The sequence below is a fragment of the Thalassophryne amazonica genome, chromosome 3 (genome assembly GCF_902500255.1).
Source record: "Thalassophryne amazonica chromosome 3, fThaAma1.1, whole genome shotgun sequence".
In the NCBI taxonomy this organism is placed as follows: domain Eukaryota; kingdom Metazoa; phylum Chordata; class Actinopteri; order Batrachoidiformes; family Batrachoididae; genus Thalassophryne; species Thalassophryne amazonica.
The window spans coordinates 50,970,205-50,989,225 of record NC_047105.1 but is presented as its reverse complement, the minus strand read 5'-3'; the positions used below and the strand labels follow the sequence as shown (position 1 = coordinate 50,989,225).

General features: G+C 42.3%; 1 protein-coding gene across 1 annotated transcript in view; it reads right to left on the bottom strand.

Moving 5' to 3' along the window:
* Positions 1-19,021, bottom strand: part of trim62.1 (tripartite motif containing 62, tandem duplicate 1) — a 116,433-nt gene that overhangs the window by 11,778 nt on the left and 85,634 nt on the right. Inside the window, exons 3-5 of the mRNA XM_034166237.1 lie at positions 17,263-17,358; positions 6,320-6,576; positions 1,167-1,282 (exon numbers count right to left, since the gene is read on the bottom strand). Coding sequence (XP_034022128.1) covers positions 1,167-1,282; positions 6,320-6,576; positions 17,263-17,358 — 469 coding nt within the window. The remainder of the gene's footprint in view (positions 1-1,166; positions 1,283-6,319; positions 6,577-17,262; positions 17,359-19,021) is intronic.

Genomic DNA, 19,021 nt, shown 5'->3' with positions numbered 1-19,021 from the left:
AATGTGCAATGGGTGTGACTCAGAGCACAATGCAGTACATTCTTTTTAATCATTCTGTTTTTACCTTCGTGCACAAACTCAAGTCTTCAAAGTCGAGTGTTCTGCGGATTCTCGTAGGGAAGCTCAATTTGAGTGAAGAGTGCAAACAACACAGCGGAGCAGTAATTACAGTGTTGGGAGGAGAGACTCCAGTTCGCTCCACGGGCTCAGAGCTGTTAGGAGGCTGTTACTCGGTGCAGTTATGTGGTTTAGGGAGGGAGCTTTTGCACCCGTGTGTGCTGTAACTCTGTGGAGCACGGCATTAACTTATTAGGCAACCACATCAGGCTGAACAATAATGACGTGCTCACTTCTCCAGATTCAGAGTCAGGGTGGAGTTTTTCCTCGTCTCTCCTCATTTATATCATCTGGGGTACGTGGAGGTGAAACGTCTGGCTGCTGGCCAGTGGAGAGGACGATGCTTTTTCACAGCAGTGAAGTACGTGTTACAAACGAGTCATTAAAATTTCATACCCTGCGTGCCTCTTTGGGCAATACAAAGAAAGACGCAAGCACACGGACGTCTGAAAGAATTATTTGTTTTTTCTGGCTGACAGAGAGGGAAACCAGAGCGCCTGCTAGTTATCTCTGCTAACCCATCGCTGACAGCCGGGGATGAGGGATGATTCGAGGAATTTCTTTGTTTCATCTCTGGCAACCGACTGGTGATGATTCGTAACCAATTGTTCTATTTGGCAGCCAGTCAAGGGCGGCCAAAATACAGCCTGGTCTCCCCCTCAGCCAGCAGCAGGCTGAAACGGGAGAAGTAACTGAGGCAGTAAAAAATTCCTGAGCACATTATTTTCAATAATCTCCTGTGAGTGAGTGATGGCTGTAGGCAGAGGGAGTTGAGCTCCTCTCTGCGCTGTCAAACACAGAATGGCATCACCACCCTCCAGGTCCCACCACAGTTTTTCATCCAAGTGTGTGTGTGTGTGTGTGTGTGTGTGTGTTGGGGGGCTCCAAACATTCCAGTAGTCTCAGTGCAGGCCAGTATTAGTTTCTCTAAGCCATAATCTTCAAACATTCAAGTACTGAAGAAAAATTAGGTATCCACCCATTTTTAACACTGGATTCCAGGCTGTGTGGGAGTTTGATTTATCCCTCTGGGGTTTGGTGACACATACCTGGTGAAATATCCTGGAAGAGTGACTTCCATATTGTGTACTGTAATGGCCCCATGTACTTCGATGTTGGGAAATCTTCATACGTCAGATTGGTCTCATGGATCTTCCCTTTAATCCTGTGACAGGAATAAAAAAACAAAAACAAAACAAAAACAGATCAATAATGCTGTAAATTGAATTTTGTCTCCAAATAATAATAAAGATACCTCTCACACACCCTCACACCAATGATTCAAGGAATTAATCTGGTTTGTGTCTTTCAAACGTGCTATTATTAGTGCCCAGCAACAGACTAGGCATTTTATGAATCACAGAAACTCAGTAACCTATCATCTGTGTATTTCAGTGGGATTAGATCAAATACCATGACAATGTCAACCTTCACATGTCTCAGTAGGTGGCTTGTACATTTTGTCCACAGTTCAGGTACAGTTGTATGCAAAACGTTGGGCACCCCTGATAATTTTCATGGTTTTCCTTTATAAATCATTGGTTGTCTAGATCAGAAATTTCAGTTAAATTTATCAAATAGCAGACAAACACACTGATATGTGAGATGTGAAATGAAGTTTCTAGTATTTACAGAAAGTGTGCAATAATTCTTTAAACAAATTAGGCAGGTGCATAAATTTGAGCACGCCAACAGAAAAAAATACATCAATAGTTAGTAGATCCTCCTTTTCCAGAAATAACAGCCTCTAAATACTTCCTATTGCTTCCAATGAGAGTCTGGATTTTGGCTGAAGGTAGTTTGGATCATTCTTCTTTACAAAACATCTCAGGTTTGTTGGTTTCTGAGCATGGACAGCCCGCTTAAAATCACACCACAGATTTTCAATAATATTCAGGTCTGGGGACTGAGATGGCCATTCCAGAACGTTGTTCTTGGAATGCTGTGTTCTTTTTCAGCCATGCATACCGCCCCTTGTTATGTCCAAATAACTTAATTTTAGTTTCATCAGTCCACAGCACCTTATTCCAAAATGAAGCTGGTTTGCCCAAATGTGCTTTAGCATACCTCAAGCAACTGTGTGGCGTGTACGAACAAAAAGGCTTCCTCTGCATTACAGCATCATACAGCATCTTCTTGTGCAAAGTGCGCTGTATAGTTGAGGGATGCACAGAGACACTATCTGCAGCAAGATCATGTTGTAGGTCTTTGGAGCAGGTCTGTGGGTTGCCTATGACTGTTCTCACCATCCTTCATTTTAGCTAATCTGAGATTTTTCTTGGCCTGCCACTTTGGTCCTTAACTAGTACTGTGCCTGCGGTCTTCCATTTCCTCATTATGTTCCTCACAGTGGAAACTGACAGCTGATATCTCTGAGATAGCTTTTTGTATCCTTCCCCTAAACTATGATGTTGAACAATCTTTGTTTTCAGGTCATTTGAGAGTCGTTTAGAGGCTCCCATGTTGCCACTCCTTAGAAGAGATGCAAAGAGGAGAAACATTTGCAAATGGCCACCTTAATTACCCTTTCTCATGATTGGATTCACCTGTGTAAGGAGGTCAAGGGTCAATGAACTTACCAAACCAATTCTGTGTTCCAATAATTAGTGCTCAATGTATTCAAATCAATAAAATAACATGGGTGCCCAAATTTATACACCTGCCTAATTTTGTTTAAATAATTATTGCACACTTTCTGTAAATGCTAGAAACTTCATTTCACTTCTCAAATATCAGTGTGTTCATCTGCTATATGATATATTTAACTGAAATTTCTGATCCAGACAACCAGTGATTTATAAAGGAAAATCATGAAAATTATCAGCAGTGCCCAAACGTTTGCATACAAGTGCACATCTTGAGTGTCTATAAACAGTATGTTATAATAAAAAATAAAATAACGCAGAGCACTTCATATTCCGCACCATTACTGGAAGTTGTCTGTATTCACAGTATACAACAGAAGTGAGCACACCCATGTGCAATAATAATAATTTATATCACCTTTCAATGCATCATGTCTTGGTTGACAACCAGAACACTTCCTCTTATTAACAATAGTATATCACTGCAGGCCCCACAGGAGAAACTGAATGGAAAATAAAGTCAGCACCAATCTGCATAAACATTAACACTACACATCATTAGTTATTATTTTTACAGCAAGTTTTCTTGGGAAATGTCAGGGAACACATACAAAATAATTTACAACATGTGTTTGAATTCATTTAAAGTATTCATAATCAGTCAAAATTAGAAACAGTATGGTATTTCATGGTAATTTTGCTTAGAGTAGACAAACGAAGCAGACTGCTGACTGAAGCGTCCAAGAAAGTTGACAACTCTGAAAGAGTTACAAACTTCTGGAGATGTGACTGGAGAAACTGGACCGAGGGGAACGTTTGTCCACCACTTCACCAACAACAGCTTCATAGATTAATAATTTTATGAGAATTTCTTATGGGAGCTTCTGACTAGTGTGTCCCAATAATTATGGACCTTGGTATGATTTTAATTTCACTATTATTATTATGTCTGTTATATAACAAGACCTAAAAAAGAGAAAAAAGTAAAAACCGTGTCTAAAAGTACTTGTGTCATTTCCTGATTTAGAAGGGGAAATATATGATGAAGAAACAAGAGGATTCATAATTTCATATTTGGCAAATTTGATGAACGTGGAACAGAAATTACATTTTGCTCAGCACTGAAAAGGCATCTATCTGTACACATCCTTCCTCCATCTGTGTGAGCTGACAGAAATGCATAACGACTGTATCTGCTTGGCAGTTATAATCTACATCAGCTTTTCCACCTACAACACTCGCTACTTCATTAAAGAATAATGTGGACTGAAGACATACAGTACAGTGATGCTTAGTTTGTCAGTGTCATCTAGCGTCACTTATTAAACTTCTCAGAGATATTAAACATTTCAATTAAATCGCCTTCAATTCCATTTCCCAGATTAAAGATTACAGCTGGTTTATATTCGTCCTAAAACACCAGCTGTTCAGGAATTTGCCAGTACTGCTGCTGAAATCTATTTTCTCCAATAAAGTTCAGCAACTTTACTTTTTGCAGGAGCTGAGGACACGTGTTATATGAAGCATCCCCATTATAAAAGTTATTATGCAAATTTATTTATTTTAGTCAGACAATTCCACAAAACTTTGAAATGAATCCTTAAATGTTTTGTAAAACTGTAGATGGTATGGCTTGAAACAAGATTATCACCTCATTGATATTCAAATTTATGCTCAGAATGCCTCAAATATTTAATGACCTCATCTACCTTCACAAAGGACACTTATGGGTTGTTCCTGCCTCAAAATGAAGCTGAAGGTGGTAACCCGGCAAAATACTGGTGATGATGATGATGGTGGTGGTGGTGGTGGGGGGTGTCTTTGTTTATGGCACATGTACATACACATTTGCAGTTTTAGTCTTGCAGATTACTTAAGGAAGAAAAAAATGAGAAGTGATAAAGCATTTTATTTTCAAATTTCAAGTATCCTGTTCAACCATATCTATCTGTTCAACAGATACAGAAAAATCAACATCAATTAATTAATATCTAGCTATCTATAGGTCAATAATGACTAAAGTACAGGTGAACCCCATTAACTCACATATGCGTAACTCGCGTATCGGCTTTACTTGTGGCCAAGTTGTGGACCCCAAAAATTCAGACTACTGTATAAAAGTAAATTTTGACTGTTTTTGGGAGGGATGGGCATGAGTATAAATTTGTGCATGCGAGGGGCAGGTGCATGTATAAATTCCAGCCCAATCTGAACCGGCGAGAAGGATCTTAAGAGGAAGGTCACCCAGATTTGTAAATGGAAAAACTTCAATCATCCAGAACTGTCCACACTGACGAAAGCCTGATCGCTGAAGTGCAGTAGCCTGAGGAGGAAGAAGATCCCAAACCCACTCCAGATGAAGAAATCATCACCATCTAGGAAAGAATAATGCTTCAAATGGTTGAAACTATTGCAATATGGCAAGGTAAGCCGATTAAGTTTTTTTGTTCAACTTCATTAACTCGCGGTTGCAGATAACTCGTGGTCTGATTTTGTGGACCCCAACTTGCACGAGTTAATGGGGTTCACCTGTATTATTTCCTGGAGAAGCTGAAAGAAATTACTTTTAATTATAATATTACAAATTATAAGGCTGTACACAGATGCCCTGATGAAGGTCTTCGGACAGAAAGCTTGGTTTTAAAAAGACATATTAAAGATTTACTTGGAGTTAAGTGTGCAGAATATCCTTATTATTTAATCACATTATAACATTACTGTATTGTGCTACAAATTATTTGACCAGTAAATGTCAGTATGATGATGAGCTGCTGTGGTGACCCCTAATGGAGCAACCAGAAGAACAAGGCATTCGTATGATAGTATCGAAGCTTTTAGCAAAGAGCTTCCTTTCTACACCAAACGACACTTAAACGAAACATAGTTCAGTTTTGTCATATCAAATACTGCTCTGACTTTTTTGATTTGGCCAGCTTTCACTTTTATTTCCAACAAAAACATTGCATTGTGGATAGCTGTCCCTGCCTCCACGATATGTGCTAGCAAGGTGATATGAAGCACTACGTCATGACTGGCTCACCAAATACATGCTTCAAACATTGTTTGAAGAAGATAAAAGATGGTATTCATGCCAAGAGATGTATATTGACTTTGTTGATAATCTGCACATATGTCTGGAGAGAATCTGTTTCCCAAGGCGCTACAGGTATGTAAAATCCATGTCCCTTTTAATATTCGTTGTTTGTTTCTTCCTATGGAGGGACGGTATTAACTGAATCCTGTGATGCTCTGTCAGATGCACAAGAACATGTACTATTTCATAGAGAAAACTTACCAAGGTGAATTGACAAATGTGTTTCTATTTGTGTCTGCACACACAGACAGATGCAAACACTTGCAGGCATAACAACATACTCCAGGCGATACATAAAAATTGGTGGACATCAAATCAGAAACTACCAAATACCAAGTAATGCCTCAGATTTGCTTATCTTTCTGGATTTGTTTAATATTTAGAAACGTTCTAACTTTTACAGTTGACTGCTTTTCTTGCTTTATCAAATGGCACCAATAAGGCTGTTTTATCTTGCTCCCTTTTAAAAAACGCTTTCTTGTTGGACCAACTTGTTACTAGAAGCTTGGGGCAGGTTGAGCACCTTTCAGACGTGATGGCCACTCCCTCTAGGAAGTCATGCCGTCCCGTCTCATTGAGGCGGTCTTGCAGGATTTGGATGCCTTCTTTGACATCGCGCAGCTGCTGGCTGTACCGCTGTATCTTGTGCTCGATGTCGGCCAGCTTGCGGGCCGTGTCCATCTCCAACTCTTCCAGCATGGTCTTCTGACGCTCACGGAGGAAGCGATGAAGACGCTCGAATGCATCACCAATTGTTGCACGCAGACTCTTTGCTGAGGACTGGAAGACAAGAAATAGACGGTTTTCTACTACTACTAAAAAACACAATCATGAAAGTGCATCAAATAGCAGAAACACTGAACAGACTTTTGCAATGCAGCTAGCTCTTTTTTTTTTTTTTTTTTTTTTGAGTGCTTACGTCACAACAGCCTGATTCTTAAATAGACGTGGGTCAGTAACCTAACAGCTTAAAAACTGCTCTAAATTGTGTTAATATTACATTAACATTCATTCACTGATTTAACTTGCACGTATATTGATTTTTAAGTGGTGCTGTGGGCACAGTGTGTGTACAACGACTGTGGTAACAAAGTGACTGCTGTTCTCTTATAGGGAAGTGCAGACTGTAACAGACACAGCTGCAAATAATGACCATGAACGGGTTGGGGAGGACATCCTGCACATCGAGTCGAGTGATTACAGCAGAGATTCGGTAAAGGTGATTCTATTATGGAGAGAGCAGAGCAGTTTTCAATGGACAGATGAGTGAGAGCTTCACAAAGAAGGAACACTTCAGGAGACTGAAAAGAAGAAGATGGATGTCAAAGAGACAAAATTATGTGAGACAGACAAAAAGGGAAAACAGACAAAAAAAAAACAAAAAACAGGACAAATAAAACAAGGGCAATTTCTGATGTATGCTAATCCGGTGTCGTCGACAGAACGGTCCCTCCTAAAAATCGGTTTGCCCTGCCTTCACTGCACGTGTCATTTGTGAGTGTCAGCAGCAATCACCTCGTTTCTGCTTAAAACTGCACTCCAGTCATCATCTATCTCAGCGACAGATACCTGAAGCTTTTGTACAACAATCATTTCCACATAAATTCAGCATTATTTCATAATAAAAGACGGGGGACCTATGTCATTTCAGAGTGTAAGTAATGACTAGGGTTGGGTATCGAGAACCGGTTCTTTTCGGGTATCATTAAGAAATGATTCGATCCATCGACATCAATAGCCTTTCTGCTTAACGATTCCCTTATTGGTCCTTCAGAGCGGCCATTGTTTTTGGGGGTGTTTGTCGGGAAAATTATCATTTCTCTACGTTGATTACAGAACCCCTGCAGGCTCTGTAATCAACCGTTTCTGCAGTGCAGCTCTTCTTTGAAGCAATGAAGCATTGATCCACTCACTGCTTCATTGGTTCTTTGTTTTATTTTGCTTTATCTTAATTTTTCCCCGCTAAAACCCTAAAGAGTATATGTCTGTGAGTAATATTTACCTTTTTTAGTTAAACCGGCCTGTTATGGTCTTCTGAAACAGTTGACAGATGTATTTTATAACTTAAAAACTGGGCCGATGCTAACGCGTTAGCATGTCTATGGTGTTTTCAATGTTAAAGTTAGCATTAAAAGTTCGCATCTCAGCACGTTTGTGTGCATTTGTTTTCTGTATAAGTTTGTTGTTGTAAAAGAGTCAAATGTATTACAAATTGTAATATTTTTTAAATTTATTTTTGTTTATATATTAATAGTAATAGCAACAACAACAATCAAGTCTCAAGTCAACTTTATTGTAATTTCTACAATACATCACAGACATATTGAGAACTGAAATACTTGATCTCTGAACTCCCTGACCTCACAAAAGAAGATATTTAAGAATATAATAACAAAGTATAAATATCAAGTGTAGAGATCTAAGAGCTGTAAAAAGACAAAAGGTTGTAATAGTGTAATTGTAACAAAATTATACAAAAGGTAAATGTAAACAAACAAATACTTGTAGTGCAAAATGACAGGACAACATTCAGCAATAATGGATATGTGCAAATTCCATGACCAGAGCAAGAATATATACAGTTGTTGATCATTGTACAGAGAGTATTATACGTATAAAGTACAATATCTTCACAGCAGCTTAGGTTAGGGAAGTTAGGGAATTGACGGGAGTGGAAAGTGAAACGGTCCAGTTTGTGTTTATGTGTGAGTGGAGGGCAACAGGGGGAAAGGGGGCAAAGCAGGGAGGGAGTTGAGTGTCCTGACAGCCTGATGGAAAAAGCTGTCTCTCAGCCGGCTGGTCTTGGCCTGGAGACTGCGCAGTCTCCTCCCCGATGGCAGCAGGCTGAAGAGACTACGTAATGGATGAGTGGGGTCACTTACGATCCTAGTGGCTTTCCGGATGACGCGGGTGTTGTACAGTTCTTGGAGGGGTGGGAGGGAGGTGCCCGTGATCTTCTCCGCTGCTCTCACGATGCGTTGAAGGGACCTACGGCAAGTCGCTGTGCAGGCGCCGTACCACACCGTGATGCAGCATGACAGGACACTCTCGATCGTACCCCTGTAGAACATGCACATGATGTGTGGTGTTGCTCCGACTTTTCGAAGTTTGCGGAGAAAGTAGAGGCGTTGATGAGCCCTCTTGGCCAGTGATGCGGTGTTAGTGGTCCAGGAGAGATCCTCCGACACATGCACACCCAGGAACTTGGTGCTGCTCACTCTCTCCACAGCAGCACCATCAATGGTCAGAGGGGAGTGCTGGGTGTGCACTCTCCTGAAATCCACAACAATCTCCTTCGTCTTCTCCACATTCAAAAGGAGACCGTTGTTCTCACACCACATGGTCAGCCGGCTGATCTCGCTCCTGTAGTGGGTCTCGTCGTTGTTCCTGATGAGACCCACCACGGTTGTGTCATCCGCAAACTTGACGATGAGATTTGAGCTGAAGTGGTGTGCAGTCGTGGGTCAGCAGTGTGAAAAGGAGGGGGCTCAACACACATCCCTGAGGGGCCCCCGTGTTCAGAGTGATGGTGTGGGATGTGTTGCTGCCGACCCGCACTGCCTGAGGTCTCCCGGTCAAGAAGTCCAACAGCCAGTTGCACAGTGAGGTGTTCAGACCCAGTTTGTCGAGTTTGATGACCAGCTGCTGAGGGATGATGGTGTTGAATGCTGAACTGAAATCAATGAACAGCATCCTAACATAAGAGTCTTTATTGTCCAAGTGTGTGAGGACTGGATGGAGGACAGCACTGATGGCATCCTCTGTTGAACGGTTGGACCGGTATGCAAACTGGAAAGGGTCTAGGGAGGGGGGGAGTGCAGACTTGATGTGTTTCATGACTAACCGTTCGAAGCACTTCATGATGATAGGGGTGAGTGCGACAGGACGGTAGTCGTTGAGGCTGGATGGTGTGGACTTCTTCGGCACCGGAATGATGGTGGTGGCCTTGAGGCACGTGGGAACGACCGACTGGCGCAACGAGGTGTTGAAGATGTCCAAGAAGACATCTGCAAGTTCCCCCGCGCAATCCCTCAGTACGCGGCTAGCAATGTTGTCAGGACCAGATGCTTTCCGGGCATTGATCCTGCTGAATGTTCTCCTCACACTGTCTGCAGTCAGTGTGATCACCTGGTCACCCAGAGGGGGGGGGGGGGGGGGGGGGGGGGGGGGGGGGACTTGTGCTCCGGTGTGGTGTTAAGGGCCTCAAAGCGGGCGAAGAAGTTATTAAGGTCATTCAGCAGGGAGGTGGAATCGCCGCAGGTCTGTGGCAGTGGCTTGCAGTCGGTCAAAGACTGCAGTCCTTGCCACATGCTGCGTGCGTCCCTGCTGTCGCTGAAGCGGTGGGCTCTTCTCCTGAAGTACTCCTTCTTCGCCATCCTGATGCCGCGTGACAGGTTGGCTCTAGCTGTCCTCAGGCCAACTTGATCTCTCGCTTTGAAGGCCGCATTCCGAGCCTTCAAAAGCCTGTAGACTTCACCTGTCAACCACGGCTTCTGGTTGGCTCGGATGGTGATGGTCTTTAAGACTGTTACATCGTCCACACATTTGGAGATGTACGCTGTAACCGAGTCTGTGTACTCCTGGAGGTCAATGGTGGTGGAGTTGTGTAAGGCAGCTTGCTTGAACACCACCCAGTCTGTGGTGTTGAAGCAATCCTGGAGTGCCTCTACAGCTCCCTCTGGCCACACTCTGACCTGCTTCCGAATTGGTTTAACTACTTTCACCCGTGGTCTGTAAGCAGGCAGCAGCATGATGGTGATGTGGTCAGAGGCGCCAAGGTGGGGAAGGGGGAAAGCTTTGTAGGCTCCTCGCTGGAAGGTGTAAACATGGTCCAGAGTGTTGTTGCCCCGAGTTGGAAAGTCTATGTGTTGTTGTAGTTTGGGAAACACTGTCTTAGGGTTAGCCTGAGATAGTAATAATAACTAATAATGCTACAATTTTAGAGAAAGAGACCAAAAGAACCTGATTAAAAACACAACAGAAAAGATAAAACCAACTAACAATAAAAATAAATAAATACATATAGAAATAAATGTGTTTCCTGTGAACACCTAGTGACTCTTACACCTCCACTTCACCCCTGTTTTACACTCAACAAAAGCATAAACACAACACTTTTAGTTTTGCTCCCATTTTGTATGAGATGAACTCAAAGATCTAAAACTTTTTCCACATACACAGTATCACCATTTCCCTCAAATATTGTTCACAAACCAGTCTAAATCTGTGATAGTGAGCACTTCTCCTTTGCTGAGATAATCCATCCCACCTCACAGGTGTGCCAAGATGCTGATTAGACACCATGATTAGTGCACAGGTGTGCCTTAGACTGTCCACAATAAAAGGCCACTCTGAAAGGTGCAGTTTTGTTTTATGGGGGGTACCAGTCAGTATATAGTGTGACCACCATTTGCCTCATGCAGTGCAACACATCTCCTTCGCATAGAGTTGATCAGGTTGTCAATTCTGGCCTGTGGAATGTTGGTCCACTCCTCTTCAATGGCTGTGCGAAGTTGCTGGATATTGGCAGGAACTGGTACACGCTGTCGTATACGCCGGTCCAGAGCATTCCAAACATGCTCAATGGGTGACATATCCAGTGAGTATGCCGGCCATGCAAGAACTGGGACATTTTCAGCTTCCAAGAATTGTGTACAGATCCTTGCAACATGGGGCCGTGCATTATCCTGCTGCAACATGAGGTGATGTTCTTGGATGTATGGCACAACAATGGGCCTCAGGATCTCGTCACGGTATCTCTGTGCATTCAAAATGCCATCAATAAAATGCACCTGTGTTCTTCGTCCATAACAGACGCCTGCCCATACCATAACCCCACCGCCACCATGGGCCACTCGATCGACAACATTGACATCAGAAAACCGCTCACCCACACGACGCCACACACGCTGTCTGCCATCTGCCCTGGACAGTGTGAACCGGGATTCATCCGTGAAAAGAACACCTCTCCAACGTGCCAAATGCCAGCGAATGTGAGCATCTGCCCACTCAACTCGGTTACGACGACGAACTGGAGTCAGGTCGAGACCCCGATGAGGACGATGAGCATGCAGATGAGCTTCCCTGAGACGGTTTCTGACAGTTTGTGCAGAAATTCTTTGGTTATGCAAACCGATTGTTTCAGCAGCTGTCCGAGTGGCTGGTCTCAGACGATCTTGGAGGTGAACATGCTGGATGTGGAGGTCCTGGGCTGGTGTGGTTACACGTGGTCTGCGGTTGTGAGGCTGGTTGGATGTACTGCCAAATTCTCTGAAACGCCTTTGGAGACGGCTTATGGTAGAGAAATGAGCATTCAATACACGAGCAACAGTTCTGGTTGACATTCCTGCTGTCAGCATGCCAATTGCATGCTCCCTCAAATCTTGCGACATTTGTGGCATTGTGCCGTGTGATCAAACTGCACCTTTCAGAGTGGCCTTTTACTGTGGACAGTCTAAGGCACACCTGTTCACTAATCATGGTGTCTAATCAGCATGTTGATATGGCACACCTGTGAGGTGGGATGGATTATCTCAGCAAAGGAGAAGTGCTCACTATCACAGATTTAGACTGGTTTGTGAACAATATTTGAGGGAAATGGTGATATTGTGTATGTAGAAAAAGTTTTAGATCTTTGAGTTCATCTCATACAAAATGGGAGCAAAACCAAAAGTGTTGCGTTTATATTTTTGTTGAGTGTATTTAAATGGTAAACGGTAAATGGACTGCATTTATATAGCACTTTTCCATCTGCATCAGACACTCAAAGCGCTTTACAATTATGCCTCACATTCACCCCGATGTCAGGGTGCTGCCATACAAGGCGCTCACTACAGACCGGGAGCAATAGGGGATTAAAGGCCTTGCCCAAGGGCCCTTAGTAATTTTCCAGTCAGGTGGGGATTTGAAACCATGATCTTCTGGACTCAAGCCCAACACCTTAACCACTAGACCATCACCTCCCCTCCTTTAAGTTTAATGACAATTTGTTTCGGTCAAACCATATTTTCAATTTGTTAATTTCTTCAGTGATTTCCTCAAGAACTATCTGCTCTGCCAAGCTAGAAAATTGCTGCATCCTAGTAAGAGCAGAATACTACTGGAATGAATTTGAGTAAGGAAAGTTGGGTTTTTTCTCACTAAAATGGATGCTGCACTCACTGCAGTTTATTGTCTGGAATAGTCCCAGATTGCATTTCAGAGCTTCGGGAATTCAAAACTTTTCGTGTGGGTGGTGTTGTGGCGTACTTTTGGGTTACAGCTCTTTTTGTTTTTCACCACTTTCATCCCTGAATATGTCAATCGTGAGTCAGTTTTGTGCAAATTAAAGTTACTAACTGGGACTCCTGTCTTGTTACGAGAAAGAAATGAGAGTAGTTCTCCGTTCTGTTCACATAGCTCCAAATGCTGTGCGGCTCTCTGCCGAGTCAAGTTAGAACGATAGAGTCCAGTCAGAATTAATAAATTCAAAGCAAAACGGTGTTTATATCAAATGACACCTCTTTCCAAATGTTGTAATACAAACAAACTACAATCAATCAAAACATTTTTTTCCTCCCAAAATGAGACGTCCTGCACTGACGTACAGCAGACGGCTGAGCTCAGCTCAGAGGTACGGAGTGACATTCATGCCAAAATGTCTGAAAGGAAATGCTTTTGACAAAAACTACAGATTTTGTTTATTTTTATTTGTGTCAAGAGATCAAGGATCCAGTGACCAGTTTCTTTAAGACTCAATAAAATGTTGTTGATATAGAAAACCTGTAAAGCCTACTTTTAGTACACAGAAAATTCACAAGAGGTATTGATAAGGGAATCGATAAGGAATTGGATCGAGAAGCAGAATCGATAATGGCCTAAATATCGATAAAATCTCATCAATACCCATCCCTAGTAACGACTTACTGATTATCACCTCCTTTCTGTCTAAAACTGACTTTAGAATGATTTAAGAGGTTTTACTTTGTCAACTGATGGTTAATAATCACATTATTCCCTTTGATCATTTTGGGTGTAGAGAGTAAGACTCACGAGTCAGTCTCAGTCGCATGCGTAGTGAAGGCAGGACGGACTGATTTTTAGGGAGGCCTTTTGGTTAGCAACACTGGATCACTTCCAAAATTGAATGGGTTCTTCCATGGCCTAATATGTATCTGTGGTGAAAATTTCGTCAAAATCTGTGCAGTAGTTTTGACGTAATCCTGCCTACAGACAGACAGATAAGTAAGTAAGTAAGTAAATAAATAAATAAATAAACAGATGATTTTATTACGTCCTTGGTGGAGGTGATGACAAAAAAGTGGTGGTGGTGATGAGCAGGAGTCACACAACTGAAATCATCTAAAGAATGAAGTTCATTCAGATATTTACTTAAAACTTTCCTCATTTGCCCTTTAAAGCATTCGGAAATGAGTGTTTGTATATGGATTTGAGTAATTCAGAAGACAAGATAATGTTTACTGAATTCAATCTCAGTCTACCGTGAATCATTTCTAAACTTGGATTTTCAATCAGTGCTCTTTGATCTTTCTAGGATGAGCCGGATTTAGGAACTTTGATCTGAGGGTTAATTACACCGGCTTAAAAATCCAATCTGCTGCAAACAGGAGGTCTGTTGTCAGAGTCCGGGGGCAGACAATCTCCCTCTGCGAGAACCTATTAGGGTGACTATTCTTCTGCAAGCAGGAGAGCTGTGTCAGAAAGGTGGCTTGCATCCCAGTCCTCCCACATAGTTAGGGGCTGAAAACTGATGGCGTGGAGGAAGACGAGGAGGAGGAGGAGGAGGAGGACTGCAGCAGCCCGGCTATCAGTCTCCCAGATGCAGTTTGGCCTGGCACGCTGTGACGGTGCTGAAAGGGTGTCAATAGCACTTGCACAAAGTAAGCGACCCACCTTTCAGGGAACAGTAAGAATATCAATCGAGTCCCCTGTGGGCATATGAACAGGGTGCAATGTCTGTCTGTCAGACAGAGATCCTCTCAGACATACACACATACGAGCCAAGCATTCATGCAATGCAGGTGCATTTGGATAAAATCAGAGTCAGGCTGCTGCAATGCTTCACCTTCTCAACTCTTCTTCATCAATCATCCCAATATGAAGAAATATAGATACGGCAAAGTTGAACACAGAAGGAAAAAAAAAAAAAATGAAGTTAGAGAACATATCAAGGAGGGAAAAATACAACCCCAATTCCAATGAAGTTGGGACATTGTGTAAAATGTAAATAAAAACAGAATACAATGATTTGCAAATCCTCTTCAACCTATATTCAACTGAATACACCACAAAGACAAGATATTTCATGTTCAAACTGATAGACTTTATTGTTTTTGTGCAAATATTTGCTCATTTTGAAATGAATGCCTGCAACACGTTTCAAAAAAGCTGGGACAGTGGTATGTTTACCACTATGTTACATCACCTTTCCTTCTAACAGCACTCAATAAGCATTTGGGAACTGAGGACACTAATTGTTGAAGCTTTGTAGGTGGAATTCTTTCCCATTCTTGCTTGATGTACGACTTCAGTTGTTCAACAGTCCGGGGTCTCCATTGTCGTATTTTGCACTTCATAATGCGCCACACATTTTCAATGGGCGACAGGTCTGGACTGCAGGCAGGCCAGTCTAGTACCCGCACTCTCTTACTACGAAGCCACGCTGTTGTTACACGTGCAGAATGTGGCTTGGCATTGTCTTGCTGAAATGAGCAGGGACGTCCCTGCAAAAGAAGCTGCTTGGATGGCAGCATGTGTTGCTCCAAAACCTGGATGTACTTTTCAGCATTGATGGTGCCATCACAGATGTGTAAGTTGCCCATGCCATGGGCACTAATACACCCCCATACCATCACAGATGCTGGCTTTTGAACTTTGTGCTGGTAACAATCTGGATGGTCTTTTTCCTCTTTTGCCTGAAGGACACAATGTCCATGATTTCCAAAAACAATTTGAAATGTGGACTCATCAGATCACATGACACTTTTCCACTTTGTGTCTGTCCATTTCAAATGAGCTCGGGCCCAGAGAAGGTGGCGGCATTTCTGGATGGTACAGTTTTATCTTGCACTTGTAGATGTAGCGACGAACTGTGTTAACTGACAATGGTCTTCTGAAGTGTTCCTGAGCCCACACGGTAAGATCCTTTACACAATGATGTCAGTTTTTAATGCAGTGTCGCCTGAGGGATCAAAGGTCACTCGCATTCACTGTTGGTTTTTGGCCTTGTTGCTTACGTGTAGAAAGTTCTCCAGATTCTCTGAATCTTCTGATTATATTATGGACTGTAGATGATAGAATGCCTAAATTCCTTGCAACTGAACATTGAGGAACATTGTTCTTAAACTGTTGGACTATTTTTTTCATGCAGTTGTTCACAAAGTGGTAATCCTCGCCCCATCTTTGCTTGTGAACGACTGAGCCGTTTGGGGATGCTCCTTTTATACCCAATCATGACACTCAACTGTTTCCAAACAGGTGTTCTTTGAGCCTTCATCAACTTTGCCAGTCTTTTGTTGCCCCGTCCCAACTTTTCTGAAATGTGTTGCAGGCATCCATTTCAAAATGAGCAAATATTTGCACAAAAACAATAAAGTTTATCAGTTTGAACATTAAATATCTTGTCTTTGTGGTGTATTCAATTGAATATAGGTTGAAGGGGACTTGCAAATCATGTTCTGTTTTTATTTACATTTTACACAACGTCCCAACTTCATTGGAATTGGGGTTGTATCTTCAGGCAAAAGCAAAATAGGAAACACCGCCAATTTGGAAGCACAGAAACATTTCACTGTCACATACCTAAATGCATCAGAGATGTTGTCCTGTTTCCGGTGGTGCAATCTGGGCAAATGGAGGTTAAATCTAATGAGATCAGCCTGATGAGGAGCAGGGGAGGCTGCATGGCCTTCGTAGCACTGAGTTTATCATGGACAGGCCTGGCTCTCCCTCTGTGGGAGCTGCCAGTGAAAGATCCCACCGTGCAGAACTTGGACGGAATGACAAGCAATGCAGTGACATTGGACAGCAGGTACGACAACGGGAGGAAGAGAAACGCGCTACCAAATAACAATGCTGACGGCTGCTGCATGTTTGCTCCTATTTCTGGTCAATCCAGTTTGTGTCACTACTACAGGTGACAGAATAGACACGATGAGGACATTGTGACTGACTGAGTTTGTGGTGATTAAAATAAATAGAAGAATTTCACTGTCAGTCTAAATCCCTGGGGTAGGAGGATGTGTGTACTCAATAACTGAAAGGCAGCTCCTCAACACACCTGCAGTGTTGACTACTCTCAGCTATATTTTGCATGAACCGCTTTATTGAGTAATGTGAGCACAGCTGACACATTCTGCGTGACTTTCAAATGCTACTTTTTGAATAAAATAAAAATGATGAAAGTGTTGCAAATGCGACCAGAGTGATCTTTGAGACACAGTAGCAATATCTGAGTTTTAAATATACCTTAGTCTCTGTGAGCTGCCTCTGCAGGAGCTGCAGGGCCTCGGTGTGACCCTTCTCACTGTCCTGCAGGGTGGCCAGCTGCTCCTTCATCTCCCTCTGCAACACAACAAACAACAGGCTGGATATGAGTGACTGACTCAAACCTCAACATAATACTACACATTACATGTAATTACAATGAAGGCATTCTTCAGAGGTATATTACAAATGCTTTTTTTTAGCCTCTAAGTTGACTTGCCAACGTCTGTGTTTGACTGGCAGCCAAAACAGCAGAGGCACAGAGCAAAGCAAACACATTTCAGGTACATATTTAAGCTGTAGGGAATGCTACAAGGTAATCAGATTATTGGCCTGCTATAGTTATGGGGACCTGATGCAGAGATGGAAGTAGTGGTCATTTTTATAAAGTGCATGTGTGGAAAGAATGCTATAATCATGTATCCTTCTACTCCACTGCAATTAATAATTCACTTCCAATTTTGCTTTTTCCTCATTCTAAAATGCTACGTAATATGTAGTGATGTGTCAGGAAAACAAACAAAAATGAAGCCTTTCTCATTAATTCTTCATCTGCTTTTCTCCCAAAGGAAATGGTAAATGGACTGCATTTATATAGTGCATTTCCATCTGCATCAGATGCTCAAAGCGCTTTACAAATAAAGCCTCACATTCACCCTGATGTGAGGGTGCTGCCATATAAAGGGGTTCACTACACACCGGGAGCAACTAGGGGATTAAATACCTTGCCCAAGGGCCCTTAGTGATTTTCCAGTCAGGCTGGGATTTGAACTGAGGATCTTCTGGTCTCAAGACCAACGCTTAACCACTAGACCATCACCTCCCCTAATGACTTCATTTTAAAATTTTTATAAATAGCATCTGTCATTCACTTAAAGCTGTACACCTCAATTTCATTAATGAATGGGTTAGGGATGGTCAAGAAAGTCCAACACCATAAACGGTTTTGGACTTGGTTTAAAGATTTAATTAGATTGGATCATTTCTGTTCAGATAGCAGCATAAGAAGTGTCATATGAAAACATTTGATCCAGGACCCAAGGCGGTTCTGTAGTGTGGTGGATGTGGTGATGTGGCACCAGTGTATGTTCCCAGAGATGACCTGACGATTAATTTATTATTAACTGACTCAAATTGTTAATCGATTAAGTCATTTAACCAAATGTGAATATGTTCTGATTCTTTTTTTTTTTTTTAACTCCTCTCTGGCAGTACACTGATTATCTTTGTGCTGTGGACAAAACATGACATTTGAATCTTGGGCTCTGGAAAACACTGATCAACATTTTTCACCATTTTTTGATATTTTATGCATGCAATCATTTAATCGAGAGAATAATCTGATCGGTAAACCAATTATAACAAAAGACCCATCAGGAGATCACACATCCCCCCCCCATTCCCCACAGTAATACAAAGTGTCGGTGGATCACCCAAGTACAATATTATTCTAAATATGAATGAAACTGGCCAACTGGTTGTTGAGATATTGCACTAATAAGGGTGGCAATGACAATCTTGAATATCTCACTGTGACCTTGGTGTCAACACCAAGTACACCCTTATGCTAAATATGAATGAAGCTGGTGGAATGGTTTTTGAGCTATTGCGCCAAAAACAAAAACAGACAGACAGACTGACGGACGGACGGACAGATTGATGGACAGACATACTGACTGCTACATCCCCCGGGGGGGGGGGGGGGGGGGGGAGAGAGACAACTTATTTGCAGCCCAACTGA